This window comes from Sebastes umbrosus, chromosome 19 (assembly GCF_015220745.1).
Source record: "Sebastes umbrosus isolate fSebUmb1 chromosome 19, fSebUmb1.pri, whole genome shotgun sequence".
In the NCBI taxonomy this organism is placed as follows: domain Eukaryota; kingdom Metazoa; phylum Chordata; class Actinopteri; order Perciformes; family Sebastidae; genus Sebastes; species Sebastes umbrosus.
In genome coordinates, this window is record NC_051287.1 from 21,943,094 (window position 1) to 21,960,514 (window position 17,421).

The following is a 17,421-nucleotide window of genomic DNA, read 5'->3' on the forward strand; positions in this document are numbered from 1 at the left end:
GTGAATTTGTGGCAAATTTGTTATCCAGATAGTCAGTGGTCATGTCTATAATGTTAAATCCAGCAGTACATGTCCACCGGGTCCAGCGAGGACACTAGGGGACGCGCTGCTCCACTCAACTGGCCGTTCAAGCGGCGACGTGACCTATCGTTAAATGCTCATGATTGGTCCCTGGTTTTCTGCTTGCTGTTTCAAACAGGAAACAACATGGCCGCCTGCTTGTACACTTTCTGTTATTCCGTCTAAACGATCCACCCAAATCTACTTCTGAAAGCACTTTAAACGAGAAATAGGCAATGCCACTGCTGAATCTCGATTAAATTTAGAACTAGATTGCCTAGTCAACTTGCTCCAAGTTTCGTGAGCCAGACGTGTTGGGCTTGACGGGTTCAGTTGCATAATGGACCGCCCCCCGCCTTTTCATTTTGAAAGAGCAACGCCCAATGAGGAAACACTCGGCCGATCAATCTTATAACTTCATCACTCAGTCAGTCTCTCAGTTGCGTTTCTAGGGCTGGACCTCTGCTGTACAGCCAAAAAAGTCACTGTGTGAAACTATGGGGACTAACATCATCACGCATGAATACTGTTGGACTCATTGGATCCACAAAAGTCTCAGCTTTAAAGTCATATCCAATTTATGCAATTCTAAGACTATTAAGGGACCCCAGTATGCAGAAATATTCAAATACACCATTTTAGTATAGGTGAAAATAACACATTTGTACTGCATGCAAAAAACTGCATGTGATTATCATGAAGTGGACATGCCTGTAAAGGGGAGAATCGTGGGTACCCATAGAACCCATTTTCATTCATATATCTTGAGGTCAAGGGACCCCTTTTAAAATAGCCATGCCAGTTTTTCTTCGCAAAAATTTTGTGTAACCTTTTAGAGCGTTATTTAGCCTCCTTCGCGACATGCAAGTATGACTTGGTTGGTACCAATGGATTCCTAAGGGTTTCTAGTTTCGTATGATGCCAGTATCTTGCCCTATAGCTTTAAAACTGAGCCTGCTATAACCTTTGAAAGACAGAATAGCGTCTGGGTCCGCCGGCGGATTTTAAAGAGGTTAATTAAAAATCGATACACCATTTTGGAGAATCGTTACAGTATCGCAAAACGTAAGTACACTTGGCTGTGACTGCAGGGTTAGACAATCAAGTGAACCATGTGCATAAATGCTATTAGAAACCTACGCGGCTTCGTCTCTCTCCCCGTCTCCCTCCCTCATCCTCCTCTGTAATTAGAAAGCTTGCTCGGTTTATTAAAAGTGTAATAACTCTTGTTACATGGCTTGGATGGACAGGATTTACGCCAAGTGTTACATTTCTAACATTATTAGACAGAAATCAGGCAGTCCTCAAATATTATTGTAGTATTGTAACATGTTAATATCTAAAGTTATATAAGTTGGTTCATAATTGATAGTTAGGATTTGAAATATGACGTTGTGACATGTCAAATAGGGCTGCAGCTTACAATTATTTTCATTGTCAATCTGTTGATTATTTTCTCGATTAGTTGTTTGGTCTATAAAATGTCAGAAAATGGTGAGAAATGTCTTGTTTTGTCCACAACTCAAAGATATTTAGTTTACTGTCATAGAGTAAAGAAACCAGAAAATATTCACATTTAAGAAGCTGGAATCAGCTCATACTCAAACCAATTAATCAATTATCAAAATAGTTGCTGATTAATTTAATAGTTGACAACTAATCAATTAATTGTTGCAGCTCTAATGGAAAATATGGAAAATATGGATTCATGTCACCATTATGTAAATGCTATAACACCAGTATATTGTGTGAATGGTAACAGTTGCTGCCTCAGAGTTTGTGAATACAACCTAAAGATTTAAAGAGCAGGATCAGGAAAGCAGGAGGGGGGGCATATGAGAGGAAAAGAGCCAAAATCCATCCCATGGGTGGATGTACGTCAGCTAACTGTTAACATACACGGCCCCGGATTATAAAACGCGAGCGAGCGATTCTCCTATGAGCTCACTTCCAAACAATGTGCTTCATGTTTCTCCATCTGCAACCTTTTTTCCTCTTCCCTCCTCCATTTTTTATAGCCCTTCTCTCCTCTTCCCTTCATCCTCTCATCTCCCCAACACTTTGTGACTGCGGTAAGTTAATGGGCCTTTCTCAGAATTTGAGGAAGCCTGCATTTCTTCTTAATTGGTGTTTGGGGTGGAGCACGAGAGGAACACAAATGTTTGCCATACCAGCACTGCAGCGATGATGTCGGGCGGGGTGCCAAGTGACTGGATGTACAGGGTTTTGAGGTCATTACTTGCAAAGAGACTGAGACTGAGCCATGATTAAGAATACCCATAGATGCTAATGAGAGCATCACCAAACATAAGCATACAATAACTTTAAGTATCAAGACTAGTAGATGTGGATATGTAGTGTTAGGCTAGTCCATGTCAAGTCTGTAATGTCACCTGTGGTTTTGAGTTGTTTGGATTCCTCCCAGTTCAAAATCAAAATCTTAATGTTGACCGCTAACTACTGATCAGGAAATGATTTGACAACTTCAGAGCACCTTTTCTGAACTATTTCTGCTTTTCATTTACCTCGGAAGTAGGAGCTTGGAATGACATCACACCCGAGTTGACCGCGTTCCGGTAAAACAAGTCCGAAAACTTAAAGGGGTTTGCTCCAGCCAGGTTAGCCATTGTTTGCAATACTAGTGGATAACAACGCATTACGACGGTATTTTGCGCATATAAACACCGTAGCAACATGTCTACAGATAGAAATTGGACAGTATTATGTGTACGATTGATTTAATGAGACACAAATAAGACAGAAGTGCTTCTAAACAGTATATTACTACAGCTTTTTTACTGTTGATGCACAGAACAGCCATCTTGGATTTTGAGGTCGGAAATCCAGCTTCAGGGGGTGTTCCAGTTGAAATTTCCGACTGGGAACTCGGAAATTACGACTTCCCAGTTCAAATGGAACGCAGCATAAGCCTTCCCACAATTGAAGGACTGGTTAGACTGTCAGAAGTCTCCTATAAAGCGAGCATAATAATACACATCATATGAACCCTTGATGATACATGCACAGCCATTAGCAACCTTGCTCATAAACGTAGTCAATAATAGCCTATATCATGTGGGAATAGCCCATTACTCAGACAGGCATGACCTTATCTTTGGATTTTTTTAGTCCATTTCCCCTCTTTCGACTTTATTCTCCTCATATTTCTCCTTGTATTATATGCACATGAATCAATTTTGTCTTCAGAAACATCTGTTTATTGTTCTCTTCTCCTCTCCTTGTATTACTTGCCAAGTGGACCAGTCAACCTATCTTCCAATATTTGCAAACCTTCTGCTTGACATAAAGTTTCTGTCCGTCAACTTACAGACATAGATAAAGACTCAGATGTTACCGCTTTCACTTGATGTTTTTAAAATGGAATCAAAAGCTGTTAAAGCTATTGTACTATGTATATTTTTTCTGTATGGGGCATTTTTTGCTCCCTCATTGTAAATTCCAGTGACCAGGCACTCATGCTATGTGCTATTGTGTCATCAAGCCGGCTTCCCACCAGTATGTGATCATCCACCAGACTGGGCTTCTTATCTCGGAAGTGATGTTGGTCATTTAAACGGAAACATATTTGTCAGACAGAGTCAGTAGATCATAGCTGCTCTTGTGTTTTTTAATGGTTTCAATCTTCAGCTTAATGACGGCCTACAATCCTTTTAGCCCATATAACACAAGCCCATATAAAACGCATAACATTATCCTGCAATAAAATAGAGAGTACACCTCAGAAGCTATTAAAGAGTTCCATAATCTCTCTGACAATAACAACATGAGTTTCACTAATGCAGTATTTGTTGCATGGCTATTGTTTTGAATTGCATTCGGTCGTATGGGTGTTAATGATTGTCTTCATCCTCTGTAGATGGCCTACTACAGTTAAGCAGTTAATTCTTTAATTTAATAGAATTTGAACATAATTTGAGCTTTTTTCTCTTAAAAAATTACTCAAAGCAATAAATTGATTATCAAAATAGCTGCAGATTAATTTAATTTTTGACAACTAATCGATTAATCGTTGCCGTTCTAGTTTACTTAGATGGAGCAACAATCAACAATTGTGAGAAGAGCTCAAACATTACCTTTTTGACAGATGCCATCAACATTCCCAGATGCATTTTTAAGAGCAGCTTATCTTTTCAGCCTTTTCAATAGATTTACTTCCAGTCGATTTAGTTCAGAAGTATGACTAAACCTCCGAGTGAGATGTGTATCGCTACACTTTGAGACAGCTGAGAAGAAACAGAAAGAGATTTCAAAGAAGTTGTGTTGCAAGACAGCTTGGCTTCTGCCAAGGATTATTTCTTCCTTCCAGATATGGCCAAACCACTGCTGCCTTCTAAAATCACATGGTCAGACATGTTTCTCCAAAGATCAGAAGATAAATGTTGTAATTGTTGATGAATTCAAATGTGTTGCTCACTTCATTCCCATTAGAATTAGCCTAGAGCAAATGAGCCTGCTGAAGGCTATACTTTCCTCCCTGTGTGCTACTCTTGATTAAGAGCTTTAGCGTTGTCTTTAACAGCCCGGTCCTGTTTCCAGAACTGATTCCTCAACCTGTAAACATTTCAAAATAGAGAGAGGGAAAACGCATGGTCAAAAAGGAGAGAGAGAGCAGCAGCAAGACAGTGAGAGGGGGGAAGGGGGTTTAAAAAGTTGGAGGAGGAGCTTCTTGTAATCGTCTCATGACTTCCACTGAAGGGAAGAAGAACTATTTATGGTCTTCACTGAATCTAAACTTAAATCAGCTTTTGTCTCGTATTGTTGGTATGAATTTTGGGTGCTGTTGTTTGTGTTCTTATTGTGTGTGTGTGTGTGTGTGGTAGCGGTCTCTCCCTCTCATTGTGTGTTTGCTGCTGGAGGTGGGAGGGCTCAGCTGATGTCATTGAGTGCAGCAGGCTGAGCCTGAAAGAGGCCCTTTGTTGGCAGCTGTAGCACGAGTAGTCCCTGTGCCTCAGATACACACTCACACAGGGGACAGCAGAGAGGAATGGCACCGCTCAGACTGCCCTACTGCCCACTCAACTGACACATCTGCAGGTCGAGCAAGCTTTTGGACCAAACCCGCGCTTTTGGATAGTTGTTTTATCTTTACAGAAGTGGAGCTGACCAAAACCCAAAAGCAAAAGAGGGAGAAAAAAAACATGGAGACGCTCAGAAGAGAAAGTTGACTTTGCCGGACAGCGGACTCTGCTTTTTCTGTTTCGGAAAGGAGTGAGGAGAAAAAGGATTTTCAGCAGCTGAAAAGGACTGAGGAAAAGAAAGCCGATATATTTCAACACCTATTTCGGCTTTGTGCTGTTTCTCTGTTTGTCAGTTTTTGTCTTGTGTTTGAACATTTCTCCTGTTGGACACATGTAGAGGGGGAAACGTTCGAGGGACGTCTGATTTGAACAAGCAACAACATTTTCAAGCGGGAAGGGAAAGAAAGCAAATGAAAATGTTGGAGATATGCCTGAAATTGGTGGGGTGTAAATCTAAGAAAGGCCTCTCGTCCTCCTCCAGCTGTTACTTGGAAGGTAAGAATACTTTGTGATGGTGTTAGTGTTGTCTTTTACTTCGGGTTGTGATTTTAAAGTTTATTTTGTAGAAATAGAAAACAAAAATTAAAGTAGAGATTTCACACACACACAAAAAAGCAGAGAGAAGGATAAAAGAAGACCGTGTAAAGGCTCAACAATGATTTCTGCACTGTGGAAACAGAAGAATGGGGAGGGGAAAGCAGAGTAAGCACAGGGGAGGGTGAGGGAAGCCAGACACACTGGCTAGCTGAAGAGGAAAGAAGTGGAAAAAGAGACGGAGAAGAGAATACAAGGAAATCTGACTCCTGGTCGTGTCCCACTTAACTCTTGTTTATGAGGAGAGGGGATCTAATCTCAGTCTGCGCTCTCTCTTTTCAGCTCTCTGCTATGTTCCAGTACTTGGATCTTGTTCAGTGCTTCTATAATTGATTTAGAAGATAACATATATCTATATATTTCACACACTCTCTTTGTAGTATGCAGACTAGTGATTACGTCTTTTCCATTACTTCTAATTACACAGTTCTGGTCACAGTTAAAGGGGGTAATTGATTTGTCCATGATGTATGAAGGGGACACAAGGGGAGTTCGAAGAAATCCAGGGCACATTGAGTCTGTACATGATCAACATAGTAATTGATTGGCAATGGAAGACTCAGTGAAGTCTCATGTGGGCCAAAGATTGCGCAACCAATGATTTAATAGAGTTAATAGTCCTGGTACGCTCCCCACTGAAGTGGATGATAAAGAGCCTCTAATTTCCAGACCATATGGTACAAGGCACAGCAGATCTCATGCTGAGATGTTCCAACCCAAAATTAAACGTTCTAACCTGAACTACTTGATTAGAGCTGGAGGCACCGTTTGTATTTTTCTCCAAGTAGTAATCAATTTGACATCATTAGAGTGAAGATGAGCATAATAGCAGGAAAATGCAATTTAAATATTCTATGACGTCTTGTAGTTATTCTAAATAATGAAAATGGTGCTTTCCTGCATAAAGTGGTGTTGTGTTGTCCCAATTCTTGAATTTCGATACCATGGGAAAAAATTGACACAACATTAAGGGCATAACATTTTTGATTTTTAATAAAAGACAAATAGCGGTGTGTGTGTCAACTCTCAGAGAGAAGAGAGAGCCGAAAGCGCAACTGGTACCCATGTACCAGTGTATCGATACTGCAGAAAATGAGTATTGAAACCGTTTCAAATATTCATCACCGATATGTATCGATACTTACAACACTAGAGTGCTCCGGGGATGACGTATTTCTGTAGGCCAACCCGGAAGTTAGCATCGCACTGGTTCCCTCGACAAAAAGCTAATGGGACTTTTCCTTTCGATTTTGGATTATTGCAGAAAATAAACTATGACAAAACAAGCAAACATATATGATACTTGCACATTTTGTTCCGCAAGATAATCTTCACATAAACACCACTTTTATGATTTTTGAAGCGTAAATGCGATTGCCAGAAGTAAAAAGCTAACGTCAGGCTATAAATGAACTACACCAGCTATTCTCAACCACAGGGCCGGGGCCCACTGGTGGGCCTCAGAGTGCCATCTAATGGGAGTTACTTCCAAACGGTTAGATTTACCTCTTTAAAATCCAACGGACGCTATTCTGTCTTTCAGAAGCTGTAGCATAAATAACGCTCCAAATTTACGCTAAATTTTGGCAAGAAAAACGGGCATGGTCATTTTCAAAGGGGTCCCTTGACCTCTGACCTCAAGATATCTTAATGAAAATGTGTTCTATTGGTACCCACCAGTCTCCCCTTTACAGACATATATGTCTCGGATGCAGTGACACAAAATGGAGTGGTTTTGAAACGAAAAAGTGATATTGGAGACAACCCTGCACCAGTAAAAGCTCCAAAGCGTGTGGTGAGGAAATATGACCCTGAATTTACTGAATTCATAATGGCAGGCAGTGATGGGTGAGGGTAAGCTGAATATTTATGTGGGTCATTACAGCTGACAGTGGCATAACACATATTTCTAGCCCAGTTTGACATTTATTTGGGAAGGTGGTCCTCGGAAATGTTTTATTAATTAGTGCAGAAATGCTAACTCATTTTGAGGTTTTAGGACTCATTCCTGCACCACTCTGGTCTGAACATCCTTTCATTAACGTAATATCTCCCACAGTGGGTAGAACCATATCAAATTCATTATCTGAATCCCCTTGTTCTCCACCACATCCCTCTCAGGTGATGCAAGAGAAATATGTAAGATAGAGATTTTTCCTGTCTCATCCCTCAGAAATATTTGGGTTAGGAGGACTAGGGTCGACTTCATGGGAGAGGACCACATATAGATTCATGGTTTTGGAACCAGATTACTGCTGGTTTCTTTGATTCCAGTCATTTAAGATGACTGGAATCAAAACTAGCAGAGCTCTCAGGACCAAGTGGAACCAGACATCATGTTTTTTAGTTTTTTTAAGTCTGTTTTTTTAAGCAATTTCTGTCTTGCATCAGTGTGTGAGTTTGGACGCATTCCCATTGCTCATAGCTATGAATTCTTTACAAGTTCCACACACATTTAATCATTTAGAGTGTCATCTTAGTAATGCAGCCAGGACATGCTGCAATTCCTCCCACTGCATGACTCTGGAGAACTGATAATGTTACCTTCTTTCTGTTTCTTTCTCACCCACGTCCTGAGTTTCCTTTTTCATATTTTCTATTTTCCTCTCTCTTTTGAGCTTGTGTTGTTACGGCCCATGTGTCAGTGTGCTGTCGCCCTCTCACAAAGAGCTGTGGTATTTGTGGCCTGTGAAGTGGACATGTGTGGCATGGGCTGCTCAAATGCGCTGCCCACACACTTTATGACCAGGCCAAAGTCTGGACATATGGTATGTCTTGCTGGCTCTCAGGTCTGGCCTCGTGGAGCTCTTTTTCTATCTTGCTTGATCTCTGGCCTCCGCTTAAGCCCAGATTTGACAAAACATGGCCATACTTTTGACTTCAATCTAAGTGTTGTCTATATATTTTTTCTGTCTACAGTATGTGTAACCAAGGGATTAGGGCTGTGTGTTGGCAAGAATCTGGCGATATGATACATATCATGATATAGGGGTTACGATTCAATATATTGCGATACTGTAAGTAAGGCAATATATTGCGATTTTTAAAAAATCTAATTTTAGGAAAATCGTCATAGTATGAAGAACAAACCACCGTATGCACAAAATTTTAGTAAAAAAAGTTGACTTTTTTTATGCAATCCAAACAGTGGGATCTGCATTTGCATTGATCACAGTCCCTGTAACATCCACCATCATAGCACTACTTTAAAGGGCACATACACTGAGAGGGTGCATCTCTTTGCAAATGAAATAAAGTATTGCCTGAGTTCATCTTTGCATGCAAACTATTAATTAAAAATTGATACAGTGTTTTTGAGAATCGATACAGTATCACAAAACATAATATCATGATATTAAATTTGTTCAATATTTTCTTACATCCCTACAAGGGATAAACTGAAATGGAAATATTTGGCTGGTATTTTTTGTCATTTATTAAAAAAAGAAGTACAGAGTTTCTGAAGAGCCTCATGGCTTTTGTTTTTTCTGTTTTTGAACTATGTGATTATAGACCTAAAGTTTTGTCTTTATTTTATCATGAGGCACATTTTTATCTGCATCTTTGCCAGCTTAGGGAAGCACCCCTGATTGTTGCTCCAATATGCAACAGGTCCGTCTCCTTTTAGGATTGTAACCCACCTAAATATGAGTTTGAGCTGGGCAGTATGCTCTGGATGAAATCGAATCTGGTATGTTCTCGCAGGCAAAGTGGCAGGTTTGTGACCTAAAAGTAGCACCACATTTGGCTTTGATTGTCTCAGTGTGCTCAGGCTGGCGGGCTTAACTTGGCAGAAGAGGCTGTGTGAAAGTCTTTCATCGGCCTCCAAACACACTGGTGCCTGCAACTTGTCAACAATGGCATGTGACTGGCTGTGGGCCACATATGTTCTGTTTACTTCCTTAGGGTTAATACTAGTTAGTATTGCATGCTGCAAGTTCTTTGTTTACTTCTTGCTTTGAATCATATCTTCTCAAACAGTGACTCCAAAGCTCCCTCAGCTCGGTTGGACACAATCTCTGTTATGGTTGTACATCAACTCCCAGAAGCAGACTCTTCGTCTGGACTTCATGTACTCAACTAAATTCATCAAATTTTATAGCAATTCTTTTTCACCCACAGTCTGTCTTCAGCACTGTCACAAAAAGACCTTTAATTGGCAAAGAAGGCTGCTTTGGCAGGAAAATTATTTTTAATTATGTAGATAACTGTGTAGCCGTTCTCAATTAGTCAACCCCTCCCATCTTCAATTTTTTAAGTCGGGAGGAAGTGTATAAGAAAGGAGGTGGAGTTGCCATTCTGTTTAATAATTCTATCCAGTGCAATCAGACGTCTAATGGGAACTTTGCTTCTTTTGAATAAATTGCTCTTCAGTTGAATTCATCATGTCGATCTGCATTCTTAAACATTTACAGGCCACCTAAATACAGCGCATTGTTTTTGATTACTTCATTGAACTGTTGTTTGTCATGCATTGACTTTGACTGTGAAGTTATATTTGGTGATTTTAACATATTGACAACCTCCAGGACAGCGACACTAAAGAACCGTGTTGTATTCTGGATAACTACTCGCTAGATGGTTATGGTTAGGCTGAATTGTTGGGCAGGGAGTGTCGCAAGATTTTTTTTTGCAAGTTATCGCAATTTGGGGGTTACCTTCTAGACACCACCATCTTTGGACTTAATCATCCCGGAGCATCAAGACCAGGAGGGTGGCTCACATCACTCAGATCTTTAGACTGGCTTCCTGTCAAAGACTTGATTTTAAAATACCACTGTTGGTTTATAAAGCACTGAATGGTTGAGGGCCAAAATACATTCCTGATCTGCTGCTCCGTTATGAACCGTTCAGACCTCTCAGATCGTGTGCGACAGGTCTTCTTACTGTCCCCAGAATCAAAACTAAACATGGACTAGCAACATTCAGTTTTTATGCACCACATATCTGCAACAAACTCCCCCAAAACAAGAGATCTGCTCCAAATCTTGTTGTTTTAAATCAGGGTTTAAACCTTTTCTGTTTGCCACTGCATTTTATTAAGTTAAACTTGAGACTATTTATTCATATCTTGCACTGCACTGTGGCTGGTGGTCATTTTTTACCTGAATTGCCTTGTTATTGAAAGCTATACAAATAAACATAAAGCAGCAAATAAACAGTCTAAAGCATGCAGAGAGGATGCGCACAGCCTCATGAAGTATGCTCTTTGCTGCTCAATCAGCTTTCTGCTGTTTCCACCAAATCCAGCCGTGCCTTGATCATTTCATGCACATAGTAATTTTCTCCAAGTCAAGATAATAATCCTTAAATTATGATAAATCACAGTTGTGGTACAGTAAACAGGTTCTAGAGGATTGTGGCTGTTTTTACATGTTGGTCTCCTTTAGACCAGACAGACCTTAGCGCTCCTTCTACAGGCATACAGTAATGTCTGTAAAATATACATCAGGTGATCTCACTCCTTATAATTTTTTGCAGAAACACGCCGTAGATATGTGGAATTTTTCCCAACATACACCCACTTATGCAATAAATGTGGTGAGCAAGTCGTTATATGCTACATTATGCAACTGGGGGACTTGGTTTTGTTCCAGTGCTTTCCACCATATTGAAAAGCTTGTATCTCCAAAGTATCACATTTTCAGAAATCCTGATTTGACATGTGTCTTCTAGGTGAATCCAATAGCTTTTAAAAGTTTTTTTTTTTCAATGAGCCTAAAGGGTAGAAGGTAGGAAACATAAAAATATCAAATCTTAAAGATATATGGTTTTCTATTGACGGAGATGATGCAATGGATAACTGTTCCATCTTGTTTGGGTGCATTTTTGTATGCAAGTTTGAAATGCTTTAAGTTTGCCACAATTTTCCTGCCTGTGGTACTAGCGGTATGATTTGATGCACTAATTTAAAACTGTCTTTGACAGCTGGTTTTATGTTTGTACGCCTGCATACTGAGCTACTGCATAGATGTGCAGTGGAACAAATTCTCAGTTGATGATGTGAATGAAATCATCTCTCACTGGAGTCTAGAAATTTTAGTAATGCACATACATAATCTAGTTTGGGCAACACAACATAATGAGCTACAAAACAACACCTACAATGATCACAGCCAGTCAGTAGGGCTGAGCAATTAATTTAAATTTGATCCAAATCGCAATATGGCCTACTGCAAATTTCAAATTGCGGGATGAGGAGGAAATCGCAGTATTTGTTTAAGGTGAAATGTGTGTGAAAATACTATTTTAAATTAAATATTGTGGTGCTGCAGAGATGTCCTGGCTTACACATCATATTCTACAGACTTAAGAAAACATCTTTGTTTGTTAACTGCCATCATTTAGCCTCGAGGAAAAGCCATATACTTGCAGTTGTATACTCTGGAGCTAAACTTTTACAATTTTAACCATTGTTCTATTAAGATTTGTCAGTGTTGGGGAATAGTTTACTTCCTTGAGTTTAAGAAAGTGTTTTATTTTGATATTTATATCAGGATTAGTGGAAAATGAAGTCATAATACCAACTGCAAATATGTTTTCATTTCATTTGTTATTTTTGCATGAAGGAAAATGACAGCTTTTGGATTATGTTTAGCTTTCTTTAGTGTTGTGGGTAGAAGGGCATCATTTCTAAATGACTAAAGAAACATAATTACAAGTCAGTATTTGTTTCGCGTGTTACCAAAATCCCCAGACTCTGAAAAAGCAAAGCAATGAAAACAAAGTAGCAGCCCAAAGCTAATGTTTAATGCATTGCTGTGCTTGGCCGGTGATACTTTTTAGTTTGTCACATGACAGTAGCTAGCCACTATTTTTTCCAGTCGTACTGTGATCGTGGAGAATTGGAAGCTTAAATTCAGTGTCAGTGCGTTTCGTCACTTTTTGAGGGTTTAGTTGGTTTCCTAATGGTACTGTGTGTACAATGTGCTATTATCCTACAAACTGATTTAAAATATTTCCTTGTCCTCACATCTTCCTTGGTGTGAAATTCTCACTGGAAGGTGAAAACCTACATGTAGTGCAGCTGTAGCCTGTTGTCTCTGTTGGAAGGATGTTGGGTGTGTGTGAGCTGGGGGGATGAAATATAAGATCCCTCTAAAACATGTGTGACAACAGCTGAGCAAGCCACACAATAAAGCTCACGTTTAGGACAAACTTCTTCCTCTTAAGCACCATTTCCTTCTTTCCTGCTCATTCTTTCCATTTTCCACATTTTGTAATTTATCCATCAGCTTTACTGCTCCAAAATTGCTATAATTCAAACCGTGTCTGTAATTAACATAACTGTAAATTAAAGCACTTTGAAGCCGGGCTCATTACCTCACCTGTGAGTTCGAGCACATCCATTTTACATGTTACAGTGAAGATTCATGCCGAGACACATTCTCACGGTCTGATGTGTGGTAGTCCTCTAGGTATTCAAGAAAATGAAAACGAAGCGGGGATAATCCAGGAAATGAAAAGTTATAAAGACAGCGGGGACACAGTGGGTCACATGATCAGCGTTTATTACTCTAATCCCATGTTGGGATCCCAGCTGATGACCTGCATGTTGGAGCAAGTTGAAGAAGAATTGAAATGACAAATGGAGAGGCAACAGTTGACTTTGTTGCTGAATCATCCTGCATGTATGAAGCTGTATGGGAAATGTCGCTGCATGCATACCAAACACACACACACTCTCAGATCTCCCTCAGTCTCCCCCCAGCAATGCGTTGTTTGATGTTTTCCTTCATATTTTAGTTAACTGCATGTGTTCCCTTTTTGTTTTTTCAGAAGCTCTCCAGAGACCAGACTTTGAGAGTCAGGGTCTGACCGAAGCGGCCCGCTGGAACTCCAAAGAGAACTTGTTGGCCGGACCAAGCGAGAATGACCCCAACCTGTTTGTCGCACTCTATGACTTTGTGGCCAGTGGTGACAACACACTCAGCATTACTAAAGGTATGTAAAGGAGAGACAGACAAAAGACAAATAAGGCCATTCATTCTCACATGTTTATATTAGGGCTGTCAAAGTTAACGCGATAATAACGCAAATTTACTTTAAAGTCACTAAATTCTTTAACGTGTTAATGGAACTTGCGATTTTTAGGGTTGTAGCGGGCTCAGTTTTAAAGCTAGAGTGAAGATAGTAGGTAATCCATTGGTACCAACCGTGTCATACTAGCTTGTCGTAAAGGAGTCTAAATAACGCTCCAAACTTCTAAATTTTGGTGAGGAAAAACTGTCATGCCCTTGACCTCTCACCTCAAGATATATGAATGTAAATGGGTTCTATGGGTACCCATGAGTCTCCCCTTTACAGACATGCCCACTTTATGATAATCACATGCAGTTTTGGGGCAAGTCAGCACACTGACACACTGACACACTGACAGCTGTTGTTGCCTGTTGGGCTGCAGTTTACCATGTTATGATTTGAGCATATTTTTTATGCTAAATGCAGTACCTGTGAGAGTTTTATAATTAATATATAACTGATATTTGTCATTGTTTTGTGTTGTTAATTGATTTCCAGTAATAAATATATAGCTACATTTGCATAAAGCAGCATATTTGTCCACTCCCACATTGATAAGAGCATTAAATACATGTCAAATCTCCCTTTAAGGTACAACTAACTATCTATGGAAAATCATGCGATCAATCGCAATTAAATATTTGAATCGATTGACAGCCCTAGTTTATATAGAGTAGTTTGTGTTCAACTATGAATGATTCAGACCATTATGATATATGGGTTACTGGTATGGTTGAATCAATCTGACAGTAATCCCAATGATTTTTGACATTTTTGTCATTATAGGTGGATGTTGGCCATGATATGCAAAGTGATGAGAGAAAGTTTAAGTCTCAATAAGGTTATGAATCTTACTGGGAAATTCGCTTATCAGAATCAGAAATACTGATAAGCTGATTATTTACTTCCTGTATCCTTCCCTCTCTGTCTTCATCCCCGTCTGACTCTCACTTCCTGACGATGGTCCCACACATGTTTTTCTTCTTCTTCTTCTGAACTGACTGTAAAACAATACCACAGTTGGATCACACCGACAAACAGAGGAAGGAAGGAGAGAACATATGCACCGGAATAAACAGGAAAATGTCCTGTACAACAATACTTTCCAGTTCATTCTAATATGAGCAGTAGCGCAAAGAAAAGATCATTTTGTTTGGGTCTATATTTGCCAGATGAATAACTAATTTGAAGTTTGGTCAACAGAATTAGGCCATTTGTTGGATTTAATTGTGTTATGTTCTATCCAAGCTAAACTAAAGTATAGAAGTGCATTTCTTTAGTCTAGGTCACCAAATGACTGGTGGAAAAGAAAAGCCCCTGTTGCTGATCTGAGGAAACTTGATATTAGATACAGTGAATTCCTGCATGTCTGACTTAAAAACATGCTGAGTTCAGTCCTAGTGCAGTGTCCAGATTGCAGCTGGTTCTTAATGCAAAGAATATGGATGATTCATAACAAACCCACCCCTTGGAAATACTCTTTTCGAGATCACAGGAATGAGCTGTAACCATTAAAGTATGCAGCCAACAAGGTATTTCCTAGATAATTAAAAAAATGTTAATCTCACATGTTGATTAGGAGAGAAGCTGCGTGTGCTGGGTTACAACCACAACGGCGAGTGGTGCGAGGCACAGACCAAGAATGGCCAGGGCTGGGTGCCGTCCAACTACATCACCCCGGTCAACAGCCTGGAGAAGCACAGCTGGTACCATGGACCCGTGTCACGCAACGCTGCCGAGTACCTGCTCAGCTCGGGCATCAACGGGAGCTTTCTGGTCCGCGAGAGCGAGAGCAGCCCCGGCCAGAGGTCCATTTCTCTGCGGTACGAGGGGAGAGTCTACCATTACAGGATTAACACTGCGTCTGACGGCAAGGTAGGCATCAGGAAACACAAACACATACTGCATATACACACCAAGAATGTCTTCTGTCTACTTAATTATAAAGGTCTGATTACTGTACGTTGACAACTGAAAATAGAAACAGAACATGCTCACAAATGCCTTAAGGTTCATCCTGCAAAATATATCAAAACATCCATTTACAAACTCTCACACAACTCGTGCAGTATAACCCAAGTCTGGCTTTTCCAGTCGTGTGCTCACTCATTCCCAAACACATGCATTTTCGCCAAAGTCTTACTATTTAAAACACTTCCTCCACTACCGTGTCATGCTTGCAAAGGCGCGCTGCAAGTCCGGACGAGTAGTGCGCCTGCCCAAGCATGAAACGGTGACGGGGATAAACGAGACTTGGATTATAATGCACGAGTTGTGTGAGAGTTTGTGAACTCATTCTTGATATAGTTTTGCTGTTGTTAAACCCGGACCCCATTTACTTCAATTTATTAAGGATTTACTCCTTTTCGGATTCTTCGTACCAGATCAACATCTCTGGTAGACCATCCATAGTAAATACTCACATGTATTTTTTTGTGTGATAAATACATATGTAAGCTATTTTTTGAGTTGTCTCTTCTTGAAATGCTCTGGGTGAATTTTAGTTCCCCTTGGAGCAGTGATGCAGTGTATATCTAGGGCTTTTATTGTGAAAGGTAAGACTTATCGGCTGTTGTGAATGTGAGGACAATAAGCATAATTTCCCAAATTAATAATACAAAGTACTTTGTAGCCGTTTGTGTTGTGATGCTCTGCTCACATTAATATATTATTTACGCGCCACAACTCATAGATTTGTCTCAATCACGCTGTTCTCTTGTCTCGTCTGTCTGCCATTTTTTCTTCAGTGCAATGCATGATGGTATATAGTGCTCAGTTAGTGACCATCATTTATTCTCACTATACATTCGAACAGCACTACAAACTCACTATATAGTGCGTTTTAGATGTGGTTTTGTGATTTATTACTTGTTTACTTACAGCAAATGGCAGGACCTACCACATTGTTCTATATCAGCTGCAGTTGCAATGTAATGACTGATTTAAAGTAAAGATAGTAGTCGGGTGCAGTAACCAAAGGGGTAGCTTTTCAGCTGATACAGCACGTTAAGAAATGGGAAGACATATGTGTATCACACACACTCACAAAGTGACACTGATATCTGCAAGAACAAATCAGAACATTGTTCTGTTCTCCCACAAAGCTGGCCAGTTCACAGGTTTCCATCATTCAGAGAAATGCAAAGGTGGAACTTGAGATGTTTAATTGTATTATTTTTGTGCCCCTAAAATGCTAAAAAAATGTTACGAGGTTTTGCATAGAATATTACTTGAAATCATAAATGTGAAGAACTCAGGTTGGGACAATGAAGGCAGGATATCTGGAGCTCACAAGCTTTTAAATAAGATCCAGGTTACCCCATCCTGATGGTCATGGTAGATAAGTGTAAGCCATATTTTTATGTACGGCTAAATTCCTTCAGTGGGATTCCCCCAAACTGCAATGTCAATGGAGAAGCCGTCGCCATTATGGCCGTGTCACCCTCATGCCTGTGATGCAGTGAGGTGAGCTAGCTGGAGGAACGCTAGCTATGACAAGAATGCCTCTAACCACCACTGTGCTGCTCATAATGGCCAGCAGACGCGAGGCCAGCCAGACACTGACGCCCATGCTAAGACATGCATTAGCACAGACAGATGCAGCCAAGTATGCACGCACACACACACACACACACACACAGAAAACAAATGGCCCAACACACACACACACGGTTCCCCATCTCATATTGTTTTCCATCCTCCCACT

At 40.2% G+C, this 17,421-nt stretch overlaps 1 protein-coding gene across 4 annotated transcripts in view; it reads left to right on the forward strand.

The window, feature by feature from the left end:
• Positions 1 to 17,421, forward strand: part of abl1 (c-abl oncogene 1, non-receptor tyrosine kinase) — a 40,338-nt gene that overhangs the window by 14,007 nt on the left and 8,910 nt on the right. For 2 of the 4 annotated variants that reach the window (XM_037753562.1, XM_037753564.1), the window contains exons 1-3: positions 4,848 to 5,594; positions 13,473 to 13,637; positions 15,295 to 15,590. In XM_037753562.1, coding sequence (XP_037609490.1) covers positions 5,510 to 5,594; positions 13,473 to 13,637; positions 15,295 to 15,590 — 546 coding nt within the window. In that variant the 5' untranslated portion in view covers positions 4,848 to 5,509. Of the gene's footprint in view, positions 1 to 4,847; positions 5,595 to 13,472; positions 13,638 to 15,294; positions 15,591 to 17,421 lie in introns of those variants that run through there. The other 2 variants (XM_037753560.1, XM_037753561.1) reach the window with 1 other exon arrangement.